This window comes from Stigmatopora argus, chromosome 24 (genome assembly GCF_051989625.1).
Source record: "Stigmatopora argus isolate UIUO_Sarg chromosome 24, RoL_Sarg_1.0, whole genome shotgun sequence".
NCBI classification, from domain to species: Eukaryota; Metazoa; Chordata; class Actinopteri; order Syngnathiformes; family Syngnathidae; genus Stigmatopora; species Stigmatopora argus.
In genome coordinates this window covers 1509891-1529511 of record NC_135410.1, presented here as the reverse complement: position 1 = coordinate 1529511, position 19621 = coordinate 1509891, and the positions used below count along the sequence as shown (strand labels likewise).

At 41.3% G+C, this 19621-nt stretch overlaps 2 protein-coding genes across 2 annotated transcripts; one reads left to right on the top strand and one right to left on the bottom strand.

Annotated features, from left to right (window-relative positions):
- Positions 1–340: 340 nt before the first annotated feature.
- On the bottom strand, positions 341–15007 carry LOC144069403 (regulator of G-protein signaling 5-like). The gene is made up of 6 exons (XM_077594797.1): positions 14903–15007; positions 1906–2039; positions 1593–1676; positions 1446–1507; positions 1166–1332; positions 341–1023 (listed from the first exon to the last, which is right to left on the bottom strand). The coding sequence occupies exons 2-6, from the start codon at positions 1947–1949 to the stop codon at positions 808–810; spliced, it is 573 nt and encodes a 190-aa protein (XP_077450923.1). The 5' UTR covers positions 1950–2039; positions 14903–15007; the 3' UTR covers positions 341–807.
- LOC144069402 (uncharacterized) lies at positions 14283–16114 on the top strand. Its single transcript, XM_077594796.1, has 2 exons — positions 14283–15109; positions 15223–16114. Exons 1-2 carry the CDS (start codon positions 14504–14506, stop codon positions 15766–15768), a joined length of 1152 nt encoding a protein of 383 aa, XP_077450922.1. The 5' UTR covers positions 14283–14503; the 3' UTR covers positions 15769–16114.
- Positions 16115–19621: the final 3507 nt, after the last annotated feature.

The window sequence follows — 19621 nt, the reverse complement described above, 5'->3', positions numbered from 1 at the left end:
CACTAAAAGAGCCAAGTGAATTCTCCCTGGCGTTTTCTTGCTTTTTTTTAATGCCTTGAAAATACTTGTGCGCAAAGAGGAGCCTTATTGAAAATGTCATTAACCCACTGTCCTCATTTGAGGAAAGCCTGTAATATTTTTCTTACTTGATATCAAGGTGTTTCCCCATTTTATGCAAATGTTCTGAAAACGTTGCAAAAATCTAAAACCTATTATCTTAGGTTAAATTGGCTTAAGTTCTTCCAACTTTTTTATTTCCTTTTTTTGGAATGGCCAAATGTGAGGTAAATTTACAGTTTCTTTTAGTGAGGCTGAAAAAAAGTTTGCTTGCCAAAGGTGATGATGTCTTCAGTTGATTATTTTATTTATTTCACATTGCACAGCAATGTTTGGTCTGAGCTCCAGCACCCCCCGCGACCCTAGTGAGGATAATTATATGGATATCATTTATAATATTGCACAGTAAATTACAGATTATTTTGTAAAATTTCAAGCAAAAAAATTACAGATAATTAAATACAAAAATTCTTTGTAATAAATACATATTTTCCCAAACTGCTTTCAACATTGACATAGACATTGGAAACAACAAAATGCCATCAGGCAAATAGGATAAAAGTACTTTCCCATTAAGTAGCCTTTCATTTTCTTTGGACTTTTCAAGCCACCTTTCAAATCCTTACTATTTATTGACATTCCTGACATGGAAAAAAAATCCCATTTTTCTTTACGAGTTAAGCTTTCAGAGTGAGGGGTCTGAAAGGACACACTGTACTTTTACCTCTACAGACAAGCAACACTGACAACTCATGGCTTCTTCCCCAGCTGGGGCTGTTTTGTGGACTTGGTGCTCAGCTTGGCTTGACTGACAATATCCCTGAAAGCTTGCGAGCGCAAAAAGCGTGGGTAGCAGTCCTTGGCCATGAGCATGTAAATTCTGTGCTGCGCCTGGTCGAAGCAGCGGGGTGATGGGGAATGCATGTTGGCTTTGGTGATGTCACGAGTTTCATGGTCAATGTTAATCTGTAAAATAGGACATTGAGACAGAAACAAATTAGTGTTTGGAGCTTCTCAAAGTGATCACAATTTGATGTAAGCATAGAGTTTCTCCCACTCTGCCGAAAATATCACAATTGCATGAAACAATGTGATGTATTTTATGTACCTCCCGGGGTGCATCACTGCTGATGAACTCATTGTAGATCTTTTGGGCTTTAGCAGGTAGTTTGTCGAGAGATTTTGTACCCCTGTAATCCTCACATGCAAAGTAGAACGCAATGTTCTCTTCACTGAATTCAGATAACAAGAAGGCAGTGAAAGCACAGAGGCCATCTGGAAAGAGAGCAAGTTGATTTACTAATGGTACAAAATGCATTCATTCATTTGTTTATGGTCCAATTCCCCACATGAAATGATGTAACTGCTGAAGAAAAAAATGCACTTACATTTGTTAGACAGGAGTTGCTCAAATGACCCTTTCCACCTCAGGCATTCCTCCTGGGTTGGTCTAAAATAAATGGTGCATTGTTAGATTTCTTCAAATTTGAACAAAGAACACTGATGTGATGTGCAGTAAAAGACAGTTATCTTACCTGTTTTTCCCCATTTTGCAGCAGAAAAGACTCCACTCTGACCTTTGCAAAATGTTTTGCAGCCTTGCTTTCAGCTCCTTGGCCCTGTGAAAAGAATATAGTGAAGGTAAAATCTAATTTGCCTGTGATTTGAGTTCATCCAAATACCAAACCTGCCCAATGGTATCATGGAATCAATGTGCCAACTCCTGCATGTGTTTCATTTAAAATCAATGTAATCTGTTTAGCAGCAAAAAAGAAAATCTAGAAAAACAACAACACAGCTCCAGTACCCTTCTTGTAATCCAACACTATTCATGAAATCTTCACCTACCTTTCCAAACAGCAGATGGGCATCGATGTTAATCCTTTACACATAGTAGCAGGCTGTAAATGGTGGAAGGCTTAGCCTCTTTTGTGCTGGATGGTAGTTAAATATCCTCAGTGGGGAGGCAGAATACTGTATGCCTGAATAGAGCAAGAGTGGAGGTTTTATAGTCTTTTCCTCTGCTTCCGATGTGTCATCACATCCCCTCAGCCAATAGAAGCAATGAGACTGATGATGAAGTCATCAAGGGTGGGGGGGATGAAGTTGAAGCTTGAATTTTTTTATTAAATAATTACAAAACTCAGTCCTAATAAATATTTCTTCAGCGTGTCCTCGAAAGCACACTACATAAAAAATATGCTATTTCAACACCCTGACATTACCTCTTGCCAGCTCTTTTCTATGTATGTACAGTAAAATTGGATTGTATTTGAAAATATAGAATTTTATTCCTTTTTCAACATGTGCAGTGGCAAAGAACATGCATTTGTTTGTTAAAACAAACGATTAATGAATCCCATGAGAGGAGTGGAGTATTAACGACGTGTAATATACTTTAGACTGATAAAAGGTTTGTGCTTAACAATATTCTTGATGTCAAAACTATTGTCCATGCTTTATTGTGACGTTAAAAACGCTTAAAAAAATCAACACCTTTTTGAATAAATGTTGAAATTGATTCTTTGGAAGCAAAACATACGGCAAAAACATTCAGTTTAATGTTCAGAGTGGTCTAAACTAGATTCAAATGAGATCATGCTTGAGGAAATGCAACATTAAAAGTAATGCAAATATGTTTTACCAACAGAATGCACTCTTCTTATTAACCAGTAAGTTTAAAATAAATATACAGCTTAAGGCATTTCAAGGAAATCAGAGAACAACCTAGTGTGATGATACAATCATTCTGTTGAAGGCAATTTTCCGGCATCGGGGAACATCTAAGAAAATGTTTTGCCATTACATTCCTGTGGTTTGGTTTTATAATGTGTGAAAACTAACCAGTTCTATCCAAACATTGATTGGCAGTATGCTTAGTTCATAATGAGGTTATGAGGTTTACATAAGCACTGAATTAACTAGTACTTAAACAAGACAAAACTGTAGACCTATAGATTTAATATATATTAATTGATTTTCCATACCCCAGCCCAAGCTTGTAAAATCAGATCTTAACCTTATAAAACTTGAAAAGTTGTACTCTTTTCTACTAATGCCCCTTACAGTCAAAAGCCATAATTTAAAATTCAGTTGGAAAGGGGAAAAATCTCATCTAAATCTCAGCGTGTTCCTTTTTAGTCCTTTCAATCTGGATGCAATGAGGGTTTGGCTGAGGTTAATCTTTCCTTCAATGATGCTTTTTTTAAGATTCATTTGTTGCTAGAGAGAATCATCAAATGACATTGAGAGTACTAAACTTTTAGTCCAGGCTCAGGAAATGAAACCCGAATGAAAAGTATTAGTTGACAATAAATGTAGACCATTAAACTGTCAAAAATGTAACTTGTATAGTATTTTGTGTGTTTATTCATTTATTATTTCACATTATGGGAATTGGCAGTCTGTTTGTATGTGTTAAAGTGGAGGTGAGAGAAAAATAAACACTTCTCAAAACATCTCTCAAAGGTCAATGGTACAGGAAGAACCCATGAGTTTCCTGACATTGCACTGTTGCTGTTTTTTTGAATGTCCTTCTGTTGTGTCATGCCGAGTGAAAAGAAACATTCACAGTTGGCTTATTGCTTGAAAATAGATAGGGTCTTTGTTGGTATATTCATTAATCTTCTGCACCTCTTATATAGGATACTGTACATTGACTATAACACTATAACAGTGGTAAAATAAATTGTGTTACCTTTAAGTCTTTGTATTTTCTTTCCCAAATCAACATTTTGATTAAATGAGAACTAGCACATTTCACTCTGCATTTTCTGACTCAAATCAATACACAGCCACATACTCATTTCATCATATGGAACAGGGGTGGCCAACTCCCGTCCTTGATGGCCGCTCTCTGGTCTGTTTTCCATATGTCCCTCCACCAACACACCTGAATCAAATAATCGGGATCGTCATCAAGCTTCTGGACAGCTTGCTGATGATTTGATCATTTGATTCAGGTGTGGTAGAGGAGGGAGATATGGAAAGCAGACTGTATAGCGGAAAAAAAGCACAATAAATGAAATCCGCGTTGTAGCTGCTGGCAAAACGTTTTCATTCTAACTGGCCTGGTGTTGATCTCATCACAAATTTGTCCCGCGATAGTTTGTGCAAACAGACAGCACAAATTCAAATTGTGTGTGAATTGCACTTGTGATACTGTACATATTGATGTGTGACGTTAAACAAAACAAAAAACCTCGGCCAAAGTGGTGTGGCAAGGCGATGGGTGTACGGTGGCATCACCAGGACTGCAAATAATTGTGTATTATGTTTTGTTGCATGAGTTTTGCTTACTTTAATGTGTCATTAGAGTGTGCCTATAATTGCATGCTGATTAGGGAAAGGTAAATATTTCTGTCAATTCTTTACATTGGTGTTATTATGAGGCAACAAGTAACTTCTACCTTGCCATAGGAGGCGTCTTGAAGGGGGTACAAGCAAATGTGTGGCAAGAACTCAGCATGGGAAGCGGATTGAAAGTGACATGTTAAACCAGTGTTTTCCAATCTTTTTTGAGCTGCGGCAGGCATTGAAAAATTCTCAAGGGACACCACCATCTGAAAATATTTTAATTTAAAACTATGTCATCTATATATGACAATAGTCATTGTCATTAAAATTTTATCAGCAGGAATCACATAAACCTAAAAAATCTAATTTTTCACAATGACCTAATGTCACCAAAAGTTGATGTCTGCGGACCTTGAACAATTTTCGGTTCAAGTGATGCAAAAATAACTAATGTAAAGTTTTTAATCGGATACTTTTATGACTTTTATCCAAATATTACTTAAATCTCCTAATATTACTAAAAACATCTTGTGCTCACAAAAGTTAATGCTCTAGAAACCAAATAACTTCCTTGTTCTTGTTAGAGAAAAATAAGCATCAAAATGACTGTTTCACAATTTAAATCTCTTAAATTAAAATCTATAATTTAACATTCATCATATTTTGATTTTAACCTTGTAATTGTTCAATTTTAATCTCGTTATATTCATATTTCTTTTTCTCTCTGAATATTACATTGTATGACTTCTTGCAATTTGCCACGGCACACTGGTGATTCACACCGATTCAGGGTGTCCCCTGGCTCTGGTGTGCCGTGGCACAGTGGTTGGGAAGCACTGTGTTAACCATAGAGATGACCAAGCTGCCAACCCACAATGTGGAGGGACCACCGGAGACTTAGCTCAGCCAAGTCCAAATGGCAGCACAGTTAAATGGCTCATCAAATGAAAAGACATCAGTCCGAGTTGACCTCACGTTGGAAGATCATGCCCTCCAGATCCTCACAGACCTTCGAGGACAGGATCTTCTCAATTGGCAAGAACAAAAGAAAGCCTTGCGTCAACGTTTTGGACAACCTAAGTATCTTGATGAGGCCGTGGACTAGCTGTTCAATCATCAATGAAAGGAGACGAGTGCTTGCGCGCCTATGCAGCAGAGCTTAAGCTTTACGTAGCACTTTCATCCCCAAGGTACTGGAAAAACTGGCCCTGCGAACTTTCATCTGGGGTGTTTGTACACGGCAGCTTCATCAACGTGTGATGAAGGTGTGATAAAATTGAACCGATATGGCATCCTTACTTAAGGGAAGTTAAATCTATCTGTAAGTTCTTGCAAGTGCTACAATGTGATACAAAACAGCAGAAGATGAACATAGATGAGAGTCCAAAAGTCAGTTGCTTGATATAATTAGTTGTACAGGCCACGGAGAGCACAAAATACCTTTATGATTTTAGTGTTGTTAAAATCGGGGGCGGCCCGGTGGAGCGAGTGGTTAGCGTGTCGGTCTCACAGCTCTGGGGTCCTGGGTTCAAATCCAGGGTCGGTCCACCTGTGTGGAATTTGCATGTTCTACCCGGGCCTGCGTGGGTTTCCTCTGGGTACTCTGGTTTCCTCTCACATTCCAAAAACATGATGGTAGGCTAATTGGACACTCTAAATTGCTCCTAGGTATGGGTGTAAGTGTGCATGGTTGGTCATCTCCTTGTGCCCTGTGATCGGCTGGCCACCGATTCAGGGTGTCCCCTGGCTCTGGCTCGGAGTCAGCTGGGATAGGCTCCAGCACCCCCCTAATGAGGATAAAGTGCTTCAGAGAATGAGAATGAGATGAGATGAGATTTTGTTAATATGATTATCATTTTTTTACCCAGTTTAGCTGCTTTGACACCGAGAATGGTGAATCTGAGTGTCTGTAAGGGCTGGAGAGGTTTCAAAGTGTCACATGGGAATTTCGTATTCCCCTATTGTGGTTGTTCTCACTGTGTTGTTTCTTCAGAGATACAGCTAGAGACAGAAGGGTTTGGTGGAATTAAGAAGATTTTTTTTCAAAACTGATACACAAAACATGAACATATAGGCTACCTAATGTAAGTAGTAAAGATGATCCGTTTATTTAAAGAAGTCACTCTCTTCCCCCATGTATTGGTTACAGAATATGCATTTTTCCAAGTCCCAGCATAACACGAATACAAATGTTCACTACTCTTCCTCGTGTTGAGAATCCTACTTACTAGTGATTCCCTATGACACCACTATCTGTATCGATTCACCCATTAAAATATCTGTATATTAATTTTTGTACTACTTGGAGGAGGCGGAGCTTAAACCAGGAGAGATTGTGTTTACATTGGCACCTTGTACAGTGTAACATTGAAACAGATTGATCCTAGGTTGTTGTATTTGTTGTATTTTTGAAACCTTTGGCAAAGAACTATTTAAAGAACAAAACTTACCTGTTTTGGTGGATGGACCACAAAAAAATTCCTGAAGGACTTATTTTCTTTTGACACAGGTTTAGATCTATCTTTCCATACCTCGATATTCTAGTCATTAAAGTCACTTTCACGAGATATCCAGGCGCCAGAAGACGTATGTATGGCAAGAGAGAGGTAAAAACAACAGAAAATAATATTATACTTGTAGTTTGACATCAATATTACGAAGTACCCTCTGTAATGTTCATTAAAGACGTTTTATTATGTGTGAGAACATAACTCACTCTGGTTCCCAGAAGAGGCACAGGGTTGTTGTTTGTTTTAGCCTTCATTTTTTCTTCATTAATTAACATAGATTAATTAATGTGCAACAGCATATTTTCTTACATGCCCTGTGTCATGTTGACATATTATTGTCATCCTTCTAGTCCCTGCTGTTTATCGAGGGAAAAGCGGCCAGGATGTCTAATCTCTGAATATTTAATAATACTCACAGTCCCCACAACATGGCCATAAGGCCAGTGGTGATGATGTGTAGCGTATGCATATATTTATTAATTTTCCCAGCTGCTTTTCCTCACGAGGGTTGTGGGGTGCTGGAGCGAATTCGATCCTGGCCAACAATGGCTAGTAGGCAGGGTATACCCCAAATGTATACATCTACTTATATATATATATATAAATATATATATATATATATATATATATATATATATATATGTATATATATATATATATATATATATATATATATATATATATATATGTATATAACCAGATTCATTTATTTTATTGCTACTTGTCAAACAAATAGATTTTCAGAAAACCAACAAGACTCCCCATTCATGTTATACTCACTCTTGAAGCTGAAATTGGGCAAAGAGTTGAAAGGGGTTTGTTTAAATAAACAAATCCATTCATCTTCCATAAGGCACATCCTCGAAAGAGTTGTGGGTGTTGCTGGAGCTGGGTTTGAGCAAAAGGCAGACTACACGGTACTCGGACGATTTGCTGAAAGACGTATCGCTGACGGACGTTTGGCCGACGGACAGTTCACCGAACGAACGTTTCGACGAAACGGGATTCACGCGCTTGCCCCGCCCCCGGATCGTGTGTGTACAAGTTTTTAAACCTCGGCCCCTTGGACACGCAATGTAATTTATCAAAGCTGGGGATTGATGTCTGATACTGAGAAAAAACAACACTAGAAGACTTATGTGAAATTCTAAGTGCCTTGGACAGATTAGAGGGCTTAGAGAACAATACCTGAAAATGCCATGGAACACACTTTTACTTCTAGTTTAATTTTAAATAATTTCCCGTTATTTTAGGAAATATATATTCAAAATGATTTGCTGAGAACCTTAATTCAAAGATTAATCTCAACGTTTTCTATGCTGGTGTAAATTTTCTGGAGTAGGATTTCTGGATTTACAATTTCATTACATTAGTACTTACTGTTACTACTACTTTATTTTCTCTATTTCTTCTGTCACGTACTGTTCTGTGTGATCTCCAAATGGCTACTACTTTAAACGCAAGGATAAAATAAAAAATATAAAAAATTGGCAGCACATTGTAGTACATACTTGTATTTAGAAATATGTCCAGCTGGGCGCAGTACATGCCCTTGTTATTCCTAAATGAATGTTATCTGTAACGGGCCGTATATGGCACGCGGGCCGAGGTTGAAAAACATGTACACACACGATCCGGGGGCGGGCCGAGCGCGCGAATCCCGTTTCGGCGAAACGTCCGTTCGGCGAACTATCCGTCGGCCAAACGACCATCGGCCAAACGACCATCGGCCAAACGACCATCGGCCAAACGACCATCGGCCAAACGACCATCGGCCAAACGTCTTTCGGCGAATCGTCCGATCACGAGACTACACACTAGACTGGTCGCCAGTCAGTCGTAGGTCACACAATGACACAAATTACCAAACGCAATCACAATCATACCACCACCAGAGGGAATCAAGACCACGCCTGCCCGCACAGTAGTCAGGCGAGTGAACCTCCACACCATGAGGTGACTCAATAAATAAATAAAGAAACAAAGCAGTCTGCAATAGACTATAAGCTCAAAACCAGTATTTTGTAATTTTTTTTGTTTCTAGGATTTACCAATCGTTTTATTTTCTAAACTAATGCTCACTTTGCGGCTTCACTACAACGTGGATATTTTTCCCTGAAAAACAGTTCATAAAAATGTGAAAATCCACACTGAAACTTGCAAGCGGAAGCCACTACACTGTCTTCCGCTTGCCACTAGGAAAATGGCGGAAGACAGAAGAAGAAGGTCAAAGTCACTCAACTGAGGGGAAAAAAGGTGGGGAGTGGGCGGTGGCCGTCATTTTTACCCAAAAATAGTGCTTTCAGAGCGGTCGGGAGCCTGTGTGAGGGTGGAGTTTTATGAGAAATGTGAGCCCCGTGCGACCATACGCCATTTTATTTGAAAATAAAACTTGCTTGGCGAATTGGACGGCAGAGAGCACCAACGAAGGGCGATTTTTTTTTAGAAATGCGAGCCCTGTGCAACGTTACGTCGGATGATATCAGACTTGTCCGAAAACAGAGCAGTGTGGCCGGCGAAGATGGCGGGAGCAACGTGGAAGTTGAGATCCCATTTAAGTCCGGAAAGCGGGCTGACGTCGTTGGCGCTTAGTGTTTGAAAATAGAATTTGCTCTGCGAATTGGATGGCAGATAGCACGAGCGAAGGGGGATTTTTTTTTTTGGAAAAGCGAGCCCCAAGCAACGTTACAGCGGATGAAATCGGCCTGGTGCGAAAATAGAGCACTTTGGCCAGCGAGGCAAGGCAACGTGGAAGTTGAGATTCCATTTAAGTCCGGGCAGTGGGCTGGCGTCGTTGCACTTATCCGAAAATAGAGGTCCCCGGACAGTTTGATGGCGCGGAGGAGCGAAGTGGAAGTTTAATTTCTTGGGCAATGGTCCGAGCGAAGTCTGCCCTGGACCCGGCCCCGGCCGAAACGGGTAGCAACAAGGTTTTTTTGGAAGCGGATGCCTTCACGAACATTTTTACTGAACGTGCGGATCATATCATAATATGTAGGAATGCTCATGCCTGGCTTCATGGTAAAGCAAGCTTTAATCAACAAGTTCAACTGTCCTTGTGCTTTAAAAAACAATTACAAAGTCTATGTTTTGACTGATTTCTTCAGAACAGACAATGGTGTTTTTATTGGGTCATTTTTTACCTGACATATTTCCATCCCATGCTTAGTCAGACGAGTACAGTAATTCCTCGAATATTGTGGACCATTGACCCATGGCCACAAGAATACAGAGGACGTGGGCTAAAACTCCCATTTACCTGTTTTTTTGCGATTTATATCAAGCAGAGAGGAACTATTTTCGCTGTGGGCACAGTATTTAAAGTATTTATATTTTTATATATATATACATTATATTTAGATGTTAATGTGAGGTCTTTTGATATGCTTATAGCTGTAATATTGAAACAAAAATACTAATCTCATCTCATTTTCTGAACTGTTTTATCCTCATTAGGGTCGCGGGGGTTGCTGGAGCCAATCCCAGCTGTCTCCAGGCCAGAGGCAGGGGACACCCTGAGTCAGTGACCAGACGGTTTCAGGGCGCAAGGAGACGGACAACCATGCACACTCTCACCCATACCTAGGGGCAATTTAGAGTGGGTTGTTTTTTTAATTAATTATTTTTTGAAACATTGTTTATCTAAATAATAATGCCCTAAATAAGACTTCCAAGTATCTCAATAACTGCTGTTTGCTTGTTTTTTTTTTAGTTATTTATTTTTTGCTCCTGGTGGCAAGGCTCAGGAAAAAAAAATCAAAATACAACCTTGAAAATAAATTTTGGAGATTAAAAAATAATACAAATTCAAAAGACAACCCTGAAAATAAATTACGTACTCAGAAAAGCCCAAGTTAAAAGAAAATTCAAAAACAGCCCTTTGAGACTTTGGTTGTTTCTTTGGATGGATAAGAATATAGCCTGAATAATATTTTAGGGTTTTTTATAACCACTTCTGGAATGTGTGGCAGGGAAAAAAAACATCAAAGATTTCATTGATTGTTTCCGCTGCCCTAGAAATAGCCCTGTAACATGGGAGTACTTGGATTTTGTGCGGAAAATAGATTTACTAGACTAGACACATAGATTTGCGTGTCAACAGTGACTCATAATCTAGAGGTGATGTTTGTCTCCTGATTACTATATGCAATTAGAGGTAAAAGCTCTGATGGAAGATAGCAAAGCCCCAAATCTTACCTCCATGTAATTCTGAGTCCATACAAGTGGGAATCATATGTAAATATATCTTTTTTGTTATTTGACCCATTTACATTATTTGTTGGCTCATAAATTTGTGGCAAATTCTCCTCCTCTTAAATATTGTACATATATTATTCACATGTGTGACTCATTCTCTTTCACCCCTAAGGCGTTGTGTATATTGAAATTAATCATTAAAAATAGGTTGGTAGGAGGTTGGTCGAAAACAGATTAGGACTGACAATAATATAATATTATTATTGTATTCCACTGTTAAATGTTTCCCAGTTTTTAACAATAAATATTACCACTTTGGTTGTTGAATTTGCATCAGACAATATTCAAGATAATTATTATGGTGGTTAAAGAGGTTAAATATAGCTTGTTTCAAAATATGTGTCGACTCTCTCTCATGAAGAATTGGTAACTCAACTTTAGTAGGTTGCAAACATGTGTTTCAGCTGAGCTATTTATAAATCTGCCCCGACAAATCTGTGCAGTCAGGAGGAAGCAGTGCATGTTCTATTCAGCCATGCAGCAAAGGCTGGCTCCCTGAGGAAAGGAGCTAAAAATACCAACAGTACAGACACACAGTGACACATCTTTTGAAATGTCGAAAACTTGCTACAATGGCTAGTTTTTCTTGAAATATGCCCAAATAGTTTATTTATTAGAAAGAAAGACAACACCTTTATCATGCCAACAGAAATAATTTTATTGTATAAAGCAGGGGTGGGCAAACTTTTCGGTCCGGGGGCCACATTTACTTTTCAAATTTGACAGAAAGGCAGCGTCAGCACAAGATACGATACATATAAAAAAACTGCATTCGTTAACAGTACATATGAAACATAAACAGAAAAAAAGTAGTAACATACCTTTTAATGAGAGCAGTGTTGTTGACCACCCATTTTTAGCCAGTTCATCGAAGTCTGGTGCGAGTTTTACAACTGGCTTCACTACGTGGTCAAGCTGCAACACACCGCTTCCTGGTGAATTATGCAGTATAGGAAAATTACCTCCTGCTTGGGGTTGTCCTCTTTCACCCTGTCTTGAGCATCCAGACGTTGTTTCCTATAAGATTTGGTGATCCATCTTTGGTAACGTTGGCGAGCACACACCAAGGTCACTTGTGCCTATGTATGACAGCTGACACGCTGTTAAATAAATCCTCTCTCCGTGTTTTTCCTTTCAAGGATTCCTTATCCAAAAACTCTTCCGTTATCTCGAAATTCTCACTAATCCCCCTGCTAAAAATTAAAAGCTGAGCGGTTTCCTTTATATCATTGCTTTCGTCCAGTGCCAAAGAATACAATCTAAATGACTCCACTTTTTTGTTTAGCTTGCTAGTTAAGTGTTAGTCAATTACTTCAATATGGCGAGTCACTGAGTATTTGAATATGGCTCTCTAAAGTCACTAACCCTTGTGTTGAAATGCCATCATTACAATTCAAAATCAAATGAATGCAATCATTTACATTAAACCTTAATTCTGTACCAATCTTCCATGGACCGGATTAAAAAGAACAACGGGCCAGATCTGGCCCGCGGGCCGTAGTTTGCCCACCTTTGGTTTAAGGTGTCCCCCAGTTGGCCTGGTGACCGAGGGGTTCGCATGTCGGGCAGAGTTTGTATGGGATGCGTGGGTTTGGACTCAAGTTACCTCTCACTTCCCCAAAAATATGCATGGTAGATATGAGTGTGGGCATGAATTGTTATCGGCCTCCCTGTGCCACTTCCATGTGTCCCTCGCCTGGTGTCCATAGTTTGGCTAGGATAGGTTCCAGCACCCCCCACAACCCTTGTGAGGTTAATCGCTACGTAATATGATTGAATGAAAAGTTGTCCCCTGCCTGTTGTCTGTCATGTTCTGTAGCCTGCAATAACTCGGTGTCTTTTCAGCATCTGATTTAGCCAAAGAAGTGGAGCTGTGCAACACACCTGTGGCAAGTTGATGCACCCTGTATTTAAGGACAACTGCCACAATGGACTGATTGTCAGGATATGACAATAATATTATAATATTATGACAGTAATCCCTCGAATTTCGCTGATAATGTAGACCACATGGTGGCACGGCGGATGAGTGGTTAGTATATATATATACATATATATATATATATATATATATATATATATATATACACACACATATACTATATATATATATATATATATATATACACACACACATATACTATATATATATATATATATATATATATGTATATATATATATATATATATATATATATATATATGTATATATATATATATATATATATATATATATATATATATATATATATATATATATATATATACATACTATATCAGTGGCGGGCCGTCAGGGCCTTCAAGGCCTTCTCTGCTGGCCTAAGAAATATCTGAATCATATTATATTTTGTCCATCAATACTTATTATTCCAAAGGGTCTGTTAGCTTCCTTTCATTGCTTTTCCCCCTGGTTGCACTGCTTCCAGATGTGTGTTTTCATATTGAAGCATTTAACCAATCACATTTCAGCCATTATTTGTTGCCAGATCAGATCTGCCTCAAAGCCTTCACAATCAGTTCTGCGGGCTCTGCTGCATTAAACTAGACTGTTGCTTTTAACCAATCAGATTTCGAGTTGGCAACCCCACAATCTTTTTTCGCTGCCATTAGCATTTTGCTGGCTGGGATACGTCATTGCTTTCACCCTCTATTATTGGCTTGCTAGAGTAGACGGGCCAAAGCCATAGTGAGGCAGCCAGAGATCACAAACTCCACCCACAATGGCCAACGCAGGAAAACAAATGGATTCGGTTGCAAATTTGCTGGCAAAGCCATTTTTCACACTGACTTTTCCAGAAAAAAACGGACATCATTAAGAAAGGGCGGTCAACTCCTAAGCTAGCAAGCCTGTTAGAGCCGGGAAAAGGGTGTGTTCGGACCTTTCAGTGCGCTAACTACGAGCGCTATCCTTGGCTCACGGGCTCCAATGAACACAGCAAATTATATTGCTGGGAGTGCTTGTTATTTGCCACCGATCGACATGGTGTTTGGAGCAACACTGGATTTGCAAATTTGGACACCAAAGCTCCGCCGGACACTTACAAGCAACGGTCCGCTCCAAAACTTTTGGAGATACTCGAGTGAAGTTACAATTAAACGAGCAAGTGCGCAGGGAAACGGAGCGCCACAACGAAAAGGTAAAGAAAAATAGGGAAATCTTAATAAGTTTGATAGACTGCGTCATTTTTTTGGGCAAGCAGGAACTTTCATTTCGGGGACACGTTGAAAGCACTGTCTCCCCAAACAAAGGAAATTATGTGGAACTTCTTTCTCTTTTTGCTGAGAAAAACCCGTATTTACATTACCACCTGTCCACTAATAAAGTATTTAGTGGCACGTCGGGCAAAATACAAAACGACCTGATCACTGCTATTGCTCAAGTGATGGAGGAAGAGATCAGAAGCAAAATAAAAAAAGTACAGTTTGTCTCTGTAATGGTGGATGAGACGACAGACGCGAGTAACGCAGCGCAGCTCGCACTGGTTCTGCGTTACGTCACGGGCAAAGGTATCAAGGAGCGGTTCGTCAGATTTGAAAATGTTACCAGTGGGAAGAGAGCCGATGACATTCAATTTTTGGTGGAAAATGAATGTCTGGGTAAAGTTGTGGCACAGTGTTATGACGGTGCAGCGGTCATGTCTTCGGGATTAAATGGGGTGCAGGCGAAAGTTAAGGAGAGAGCACCGTTAGCTTTATTCATACACTGCTATGCCCATCGGCTCAATTTAGTACTGACTCAGGGGGCCTCAAAGCTTAAAGAATGCAAGATATTTTTTGCTCACCTGAATGGCTTTGTTGCATTTTTTTCGAGATCGCCTCGACGCACACAGCTGCTGGACGAAATCTGCCAGCGGCGTCTGCCCCGTGTGGCACCAACACGGTGGCAGTACGCATCCAGGGTGGTCAATACAGTATTTGAGAAGAGAGCTGCTCTAAAGGAACTGTTTCATCACATCCTGGAGCATCATGACGAGTACGACAAGCAGTCTGTGCGTGGGCTGATGGATTTAAAGCACGTCTGGATGATTTTGAATTTTGTTTTTTGCTTCGCACATTTAATGGCATTTTTGAGCATTCAGACGTGCTTTTTTCAATACTACAGAACCACAAACTGGATGTACAGTTTTGTCTTGCAAGAGTAAAGGAGTTTTGTGACACAGTTGAACGCGAGAGGAGCCGATATGAGGAAATCTACAAGGCCACCGAACGCAGCGCGGGTGCTCCAAGCGCACGAAGAGATCAAGCGCAAAATTATCGCGTGCACTACCAACAACTTCACGACAGGATTCTGGACAATATTATTTGCCAGACGCGGACCAGATTTCAAGACCACGAAAGACTGATGTTTCTCTCCCTCATCGACTCGCAGATGTTTCAGGAATACCAGGAAACTTTCCCACATGCAGCCTTCTCCACTTTAACGCAGAGCCACGGAACACTTTTCGATCTGCCTCGGCTAAGAACAGAACTAATTGTTATGTATGCCATGGATGATTTTGCAGGAAAATCTCCCACTGATGTCCTTGACTTCCTTCAGCAGAAAAATCTGAGTGAGAGCATGGGGCAGCTGTACACATTAGTGTGTTTGGCAGTGACCATCCCCGTGTCCACTGCTTCTGTCGAACGGACGTTTTCAGCCCTAAATTGAATCAAAACTTATGCCAGAAATACAACAGGACAGACTAGACTTTCAGCATTAGCTTTGATGGCTATAGAAAGGAACTTCTTGATGGACCTGAAACACACGTGTACTCTGTACAACAGCGTAAATGAAATCTTCTTGAGAAAAGAAAGGAGGATGGATTTTGTGTATAAATAAAAAGAATTTTTGTTGAGTAAACTGTGTCTATTTTCTGAAATAATATTTAAATTTTTGAGGTTATTATTGATTCTTTTTAAATGTGTTGCAGCTGTAGCTGCATTAAAGGTTTTATAAAATACTTATTGAGGGTTGGATTGATTCACACGTAGCACTATTGAAGGCCCAGGTGTGAAATGCACGACCCGCCACTGTACTATATATATATATATATATATATATATATATATATATATATATATATATATATATATATATATATATATATATATATATATATATATATATATATATATATATATATATATATATATATATATATATATATATATATATATATATATATATATATATTTATCAGTGGCGGTCCGTGCATTTCCTAGTGACGCCTTCAGCAAAAACTATTTTATGGCTATAAAACCTCTACTGCAGCTACAGCTATATCCATCCTCCTTTCTTTCTTCCTTCTTTTCTATCGCCATCGAAGCTAATGCTGAAAGTCGAGCCTGTCCTGTCGTAATTCTGGCATGCGTTTTTATTCGATTTAGTGCTGAAAATGTTCGTTCCCAGTTGTGACAGGCTTGCTTGCTTTGGAGTTGTCCGACCATTCTTAATTATGTCCAGCTTTTTTTCTTGAAAAGTCCGTCTTGAAAATGGCTTCAAATCAACACAACAATATATTTGCTTGTGCAGCTCGCTCCAGATACAGTTTGGTAGCTCTGGCTAGTCCACTCTATCACTAGTCTGCGAGAAGGCAATAACGTATCCCTACGCTTGCGAGAAGGCATTGTGGTGTTGCCAACTCGAAATCTGATTGGTTAAAGCAACAGTCTTATTGACGCTTGTTTAATGCAGCAGAGCCTGCAGAACTGATTGTGAAGGCCTTGAGGCAGATTCGACACAGGCAACAAATAATGGCTGAAATATGATTGGTTAAATGCTTCATTATGAAAACACACATCTGGAAGCAGTGCAACCAGGGGAAAGCAATGAAAGGAAGCTAACAGACAATTTGGAATTATTTATTCATGAACAAAATATAATTAACATCAGTCTGTGATTGGTATATATATTATATATATGTATGTAAATATATATGTATATATATATATATATATATATATATATATATATATATATGTGTGTGTGTATATATATATATATATATTTCAGCAACACGCTTATTTATTCATATATTTATTCATGTATTTATTTATTAACTTACTTATGACCTATCTATTTATGTCTAAAATGCCTTTCCTATTTCTGCATCCTCACCCTCTTGCTACTGACAACAAAATTCCCCGAATACGGGATGGATAAAGTTATCCAATCCAATCCAATAAAGGCTTTTGACTTGACTTTGACTTGACTGAGTCTCAGTACGTCTTGTATGTATCGCATGTCTCCGTATGTCTTACAAAAAACCCTCCAGAACATAAAGCGAGCATGCGACGTTGTAGATGGGAGGTCGAAACGAACCAATACCAATCCATCGAATATTGTATGATGTATTTACAATGGGCCTTCGCGTGGTGGCCGGCGGGGCAGGTAAGAGTGTCGAACACCGGCCGCTGACTACTGGCAATTCACCGTTTGGGGGAGACGCAGTGGCGAGAATTTCACCCGTGTCACAGAGGAGGACGACAGTCGTGCGACACAGAGAGAGGAAGGAGTGGCTCATCGGCTTCCTGTTCGTCAGACCCACTCCCGGCCTCTCGCTCACCATCGCCGGTTCTAGATCCCCGCTCGCCGGGACCACACATGTGTTCCCATTCCAGCCAGACACCCATGTGTCCCCATTCCGGCGCCCTATTCCCGTTTCGGCTTGCCATCTATATGTTCCCGTTCCGGCACCCGTTCCGGCACCCGTTCCGGCACCCGTTCCGGCACCCGTTCCGGCACCCGTTCCGGCACCCGTTCCGGCACCCGTTCCGGCACCCGTTCCGGCACCCGTTCCGGCACCCGTTCCGGCACCCGTTCCGGCACCCGTTCCGGCACCCGTTCCGGCACCCGTTCCGGCACCCGTTCCGGCACCCGTTCCGGCACCCGTTCCGGCACCCGTTCCGGCACCCGTTCCGGCACCCGTTCCGGCACCCGTTCCGGCACCCGTTCCGGCACCCGTTCCGGCACCCGTTCCGGCACCCGTTCCGGCACCCGTTCCGGCACCCGTTCCGGCACCCGTTCCGGCACCCGTTCCGGCACCCGTTCCGGCACCCGTTCCGGCACCCGTTCCGGCACCCGTTCCGGCACCCGTTCCGGCACCCGTTCCGGCACCCGTTCCGGCACCCGTTCCGGCACCCGTTCCGGCACCCGTTCCGGCACCCGTTCCGGCACCCGTTCCGGCACCCGTTCCGGCACCCGTTCCGGCACCCGTTCCGGCACCCGTTCCGGCACCCGTTCCGGCACCCGTTCCGGCACCCGTTCCGGCACCCGTTCCGGCACCCGTTCCGGCACCCGTTCCGGCACCCGTTCCGGCACCCGTTCCGGCACCCGTTCCGGCACCCGTTCCGGCACCCGTTCCGGCACCCGTTCCGGCACCCGTTCCGGCACCCGTTCCGGCACCCGTTCCGGCACCCGTTCCGGCACCCGTTCCGGCACCCGTTCCGGCACCCGTTCCGGCACCCGTTCCGGCACCCGTTCCGGCACCCGTTCCGGCACCCGTTCCGGCACCCGTTCCGGCACCCGTTCTGGCACTTGTTCCCGTGTTCCCATTCCGGCGCCCCTTTCTGATGTTCCCGCTCCAGCGGCTCTTTCCCAGGTTCCCGTCCCGGCACCCCGTTTCCATGTTCTCATGCTCCGCGCACCTGTCCCGGTGCCCCGTTCCTATGCGCCCCTCCCGGCGCCCCACTCCTGCGCGCCCCTCCTGGCGCCCTGCTCCGGCTCGCCCCTCCCGGCGCCCTGCTCCTGCTCGCCCGTCCTGGCGCCACTCTGTGCGCCTGACAGCGGCGGTGAGTCTCTCGCCGGGGGCCTCGAGGGCGCCAACTGTCTTGGCGGGGGCCCCGACGGCGGCGACTCTCTCTTTCCAAACGTAATACTTTAAAAAAAATCTTAATATAAAAATATGCGATGTATTGAAGCCGCAAATTTTGAAGCCGCGAAGTGGTGAAGGGTCACAGTCCAGCTATTAACCATTTTCCCAGCTGAGAAGCACTTCCGTTGGTAGGCTTGCAGTCAAAAGTTGGTTTCCTTGTCTGGTTCTTGCTTAAATTTGTTTTTTATTTTTTCAGCACTTTTAATGGCCTCACTGACTCCTTTTCACACCATTAGTCTTTTCTGTTAACCATAAGACAAGTGAAAACCAGAGTAATAATATACTCAGAGTTTAAAGGTTTAAACCAGACAATCATCTTTTCTAGTAGCAACCAATTTCTACCCTAGCAATAGTGCAACTTTTACAATCGATGTACTGTTATATGTGAATTACTGGTAGATTTTGCATCTATCTTCTATCAACACATTCATAACTGCCACTATTAATATGTAGTCTCAACTAAAAATAAAAAACAAAACAAAAATCAAACCATTGCAATTTCATCTCAATTTATTATCCACTTTAAATGAGGTTTGGTGGTATTAAAAAAAAGCTTTTTAGAAAAAAAAATCTTTACAGCTTCTACATTGTCTTTTCAAATGCAAATCGTGATTCTAAAAAAGCCTTCAATAAATCTGTAGACAATAA